The sequence below is a fragment of the Engraulis encrasicolus genome, chromosome 24, assembly GCF_034702125.1.
Source record: "Engraulis encrasicolus isolate BLACKSEA-1 chromosome 24, IST_EnEncr_1.0, whole genome shotgun sequence".
Lineage (NCBI taxonomy): Eukaryota > Metazoa > Chordata > Actinopteri > Clupeiformes > Engraulidae > Engraulis > Engraulis encrasicolus.
The window spans coordinates 17,276,028-17,281,027 of NC_085880.1; the positions used below are offsets into that span (position 1 = coordinate 17,276,028).

The 5,000-nt window shown below is 47.6% G+C and overlaps 1 protein-coding gene across 1 annotated transcript in view; it reads right to left on the minus strand.

The window, feature by feature from the left end:
* eys (eyes shut homolog) overlaps window positions 1-5,000 on the minus strand; it is a 364,937-nt gene that overhangs the window by 300,723 nt on the left and 59,214 nt on the right. Inside the window, exon 14 of the mRNA XM_063191194.1 lies at window positions 3,662-3,690. Coding sequence (XP_063047264.1) covers window positions 3,662-3,690 — 29 coding nt within the window. The remainder of the gene's footprint in view (window positions 1-3,661; window positions 3,691-5,000) is intronic.

Genomic DNA, 5,000 nt, shown 5'->3' on the forward strand with positions numbered 1-5,000 from the left:
GGTGGACTCGATGGATTGTGAAGTGATGTGAAAGCCCAACTGGGAAACTCCAGCTCCCATTGTCATTGTGACACAGCACTCCACAGCACACAAACGTTCAACTGCACACTGCACACAATGAAATTGCATTTATGTTTCACCCGTGCAAGGGGGCAGCCCCCAATGGCGCCCCAAGGGAGCAGGACGGTACCATGCTCAGGGTACCTCAGTCATGGAGGAGGATGGGGGAGAGCACTGGTTAATTACTCCCCCTCACCAACCTGGCAGGTCGGGAGTCGAACTGGCAACCTTTGGGCTACAAGTCTAATGCCCTAACCCAGGGATGGGCAACTTTCATGATAAGGAGGGCCACAGTTTTTCATCGCCACCATCAGAGGGCCACATGACCAGCGATCGGACTGCAACAGAGTTCGAGATGCAGTTGGTTGCTCACTGACTGCCGATATTGTTAGGAAGGAATGTGAGTGTTCTGTATCGGCTTACAGTATAATTACAATAAATTAATTCAGTAGTGTGCTTAAAAATCTGGTCATTATTTATTTTATTTCTTTAATTATGTTTTAACTATGGGCCACATCGAGTGAGGAGGCGGGCCGCATGTGGCCCCCGGGCCTCCAGTTGCCCATCCCTGCCCTAACCGCTTCCCCATGACTGCCCATGGCTTTGAATCTGTGTAAAAGAGTAAGCGTAACAGCTCATAAAGTATGTCAATTTAACAATGCAGGACTAAGTCATGATTCCCAACACTGCCTGTCTGACCGCCCTGAAATTAAATGCCCAATGATGTACACGTGAGCAGAGCTCTTCGATGCATGTTTGTCTTGACCTGTCATGTTGATGTCGTCTTGACTTGATTTTCACTGAACTTGACAAGTCATTTAGGAGACAGATCAATACAAGGTCAATACAACAGTATTGATCCAGATACGCCCCTTTCAGCCCCTCCTCTAAGCCTCTAGTTGCATTGGAGCCTGGCGGGGGGAGTTTGGAACACTCTATGCTAGTGTCTCTCAACGGGGGCGCTACAGCCCCCCAGGGAGTGTTGGGAGGCCCTGGGGGGCTGTTGAGAAGGTTACAGCTGAGTGGGGGCGGGGCTTAGTTCCCATTGGGGTGCAGTAGTCTATTTTATTTATCAATACTAAGGGGGCGTTGGCAGGCTTATTATTAGGCCAAGGGGGCGTTTGGAGACTTATTATGAAGTCAAGGGGACGTTTGGAGGCTTATTATGAAGTCAAGGAGGCGTTTGTTCAAAAAAGGTCGAGAACCAGTGCTATATGCAGTTGAAGCCAGAACAGAAGCTCACTGGGTTGGCTGTTCTGTACAAAACTGACAATGGATGTGCTGTTGTACAGTGTGCTGACTGCAATTTGCTTTTGTTGGTCCAATGGGCAGGTATGGATGAGGGAGTAGTGCTCTGAGAGTTATAATGGGCCTGTGCACATGCTGGGGAGCTTCACAGTAAGACCACCTGCGGCCCCTGCGCTACATTTCTACGGGCCCTTCCATACCTGTATGTAGCATATGATTCAGACAATTTATTACCTGTATTTTATTAATATTGTGAGGCCCCTGATTGGCTGTGGCCCAGGGTTTCTTAAAGCCCCAGTTTTTACATGTGCACATGTATAATAGTTTACATGTAAATCTGATATGACTCTTTTCAACCCATCTAGATTACACTCATTACAACATATTTGCAACCAGGAGCCAACTACAGTGGTTCATGTGACTTCACGCTATCAGAACTGCTGGATATGGTGCATACTTATATCCAACCACCAGATCCAACCTGTGAGAGACCACTGGCTTAATAAACTACCCAGGTAGCGATGTAAATGACAATGGCCACCCAAAAGTGCCGCAGTGATGCAGTCAGAGAGAGGGAGAGAGAGAGAGAGAGAGAGAGAGAAGGAGACAGAGAGAGAGAGAGAGAGAGAGAGAGAGAGAGAGAGAGAGAGAGAGAGGGAGACACAGAGAGAGAGAGAGAGAGAGAGAGAGAGAGAGAGAGAGAGAGAGGGAGAGAGAGAGAGAGAGAGAGACAGAGAGAGAGAGAGAGAGGGAGAGAGAGAGAGGGAGGGAGAGAGAGAGAGAGAAAGAGACCGTGGCATGAATTTGCCTAACGACGGCTGTTGCGCAGCTCTCCCCTCTCATTGGGCACTCCTGAGTGATTTTTACAGTGGCTGTAAGCATCATTATTCCCCTTGCATAAATCTGCAGGCGACGGCATCATGCGGAGCGAAGCGGGCCGCTGTCAGTTACGCCTGGCCCTACATCATTACAGTCTGCGGCGTGGCGTGGCGTAGCGTAGCGTGCGCCAACTCACATCCTGACAGCGACACTCTCCTGTCAGTGGCGGGACAATTACACACAGGGCCCCACGGCAAAACACTGTTAAGAGACCCCATACAGCCTGCCAATGCAAAGATACTGTAGTACCTCCTCACCACCAATACAGTAGCGCCGTGGGCCCAGGGGCAGGGCTGGACTGGGGGAGAAATAGGGCCCAGGCACTTTTGGCTTAAAGCCCCCCTCATAATTAAATGTGCAGAACTGACTCACCGGTGAGCTCCGCAACCTCGTGGGCAGCTATTTTCATTTTTTTTTTTCAATTTCTTAAATTAGAGGCCCATGAGAATGCAGTGCCCACCGGGAAATGCCCGCTATGCCAGATGGCCAGTCCAGCCCTGCCCAGGGGCAACAGCCCCACTCACCCACCCTATAGCCCCATCCCCGTTTCCTGTGCTCTGAAGGAGGCCGTACTGTGGTAAGTTTGAGTAATTACAGAGAATGGCACATACATGCAGAATCGAATCAAATGTGTAGAGGGAAGGTGGACAGGAGCTAAAGGGGTCGTGGCTTTAAAACAATGTGAGAAAAGGGTATGCACTGGAGGACTGAAACGTGACCTCTGTCATTTGCGGACATCAGCCATAATGTCGAAAGACAGACTGTGAACCCCAGACGCATGCTCGCCGTCCTTGGGGGAATGAGCTAAGCGTCATGCTAAGGGCCGGTTTCATTTGCATAGCGGATTGCTAACGATCCTTCATTCTGACGCCTGTCGAGAATAAGTGCACACACTAATGAAGGGCTGGATTTTGATAAGGCTGTGTGCGCCACGTGAAACAATCCCTCATCTGCAGATGATGTCTTCATTCCGAAAGAAGCTCTTTGCATTATTGATATGGTTCAGTGATTGTGTCATTTTAAAACATGCTGCTTACTCTACATATTTCAAACAGATCTATACTAATGTGCTGCGAAGCAAACATTTTGTTGATAGTACTGCCCTGAAGAGGAAAATATCTTGGAAAAATATGGGAAAAAATGGAAAAAATCTTTATGTCTGCATGTGTCTTCAGCATTGTGTGAAAAGGCAACATCTTAGTTTTCAGACCGATCGTAAATTTAGCCCAAGATATTTGGTAGCATGGTAAAACTGGTGTTAAGTATTGTTAAAGTATTGCTATACACCAGTTAAAGTATTGATATACACCAGAATAATCAACTATAAGCAAATAAAATATGACGAGGTAATTGGGACTCTCTTAGAATTGCAACACGTACCTTTCTCACAGATGCAAGTGACGTTATTTCCGTCCTCTGTCTCAATGCATTTCAGCGTATGCTCCCGACACAAACCCAGGCTGCAGAGATCGACGTCTCTAGAGCAGTCCTTCCCACGGAAGCCTGCAACAAAACAACAGCCATAGTTTAATTAAAAGCAAAGGACATAAACACACATTAACGTATCTATCTCGTGTTTAAAACCATTAAAATATATTTTATGGAAGCAACTTCTCTCCCTAAGCACTCCCCCTACCCCCTACCCCCTGTTCCCTTCATTTCAACAGATTTCCCACCAAACCTTGTTAGCTGGTGCCATAAACCCTGCGATTCGCACGACGAAGGCCATAAAGCCACATTTGGAAATGCCATGTTTTATTAGGTAAAGACACCCTTTTCTACGCACGGATTTATGACGCCACTGAATTTCTTGCTCTGGCAGTCTACCTGCTGCCCGGTTATGCTAATGGAGTGAATCACGGACTAAAAAAGACCCATCTCGTCGACTCGGCCAGGGTGATCTATATCGCATTTGTCTGGATGAGCAGATGCGCCAGACCTACATGTCACTTGATGGATGAGCGCATCGATAACCTTTTGTTATAAATAAAACACAGCCACCACCACGCACCACACTATCTAATATGGGATCAATACGCGTTGTAAATAAGCCCTACGCTGGTTAATAATTGAAGAAATTACAGGCTCGATACGCGTTGCAGCGTTTCTGTGCTGGGGCCATGATGGAGTCTCTGATGTGGTGTGGCGCTGTAAATTCAAAGCCAGAAAGATGCACCGCACCCCACAACACACACACACACACACACACACACACACACACACACACACACACACACACACACACACACACAGTTTTGCCAAATACATACAGACAAGTGACTAAGATAACTCAAACACACACACACACACACACACACAAACACGTGCGCGCGCGCACCACACACACACACACACACACACACACACACACACACACACACACACACACACACACACACACACACACACACACGCACGCACACACACACACACACACACACACACACACACACACACACACACACTTTCTCTCTCTCGCCATCATCTGTTATTTCCTCCCTCAACTCATGGTGCTGTTAAGCCCGGCAAAGTGTGTCACACAAGTCACCAGTCATGAAGAAGGATATACAGACTGACAAAGAATGTGCTAAATAAAAATAAAAAGCACTTCAGGCTGATGTGCATTATTCTAGCAGCTGAACCCCCTATCCCCCATCCCAATCCCCCCTCCCCTGCCCCCCAATTCCAAAAAACACCTTGTATTTTGTACCCCCCCATCTCCAGCCCCCTCCTCCATTCTAAAAAAACACCTTGTATGTTACTCCCCCCATTCTAAAAACTAACTTGTATGTTGCACCCCCCCATTCTAAAAT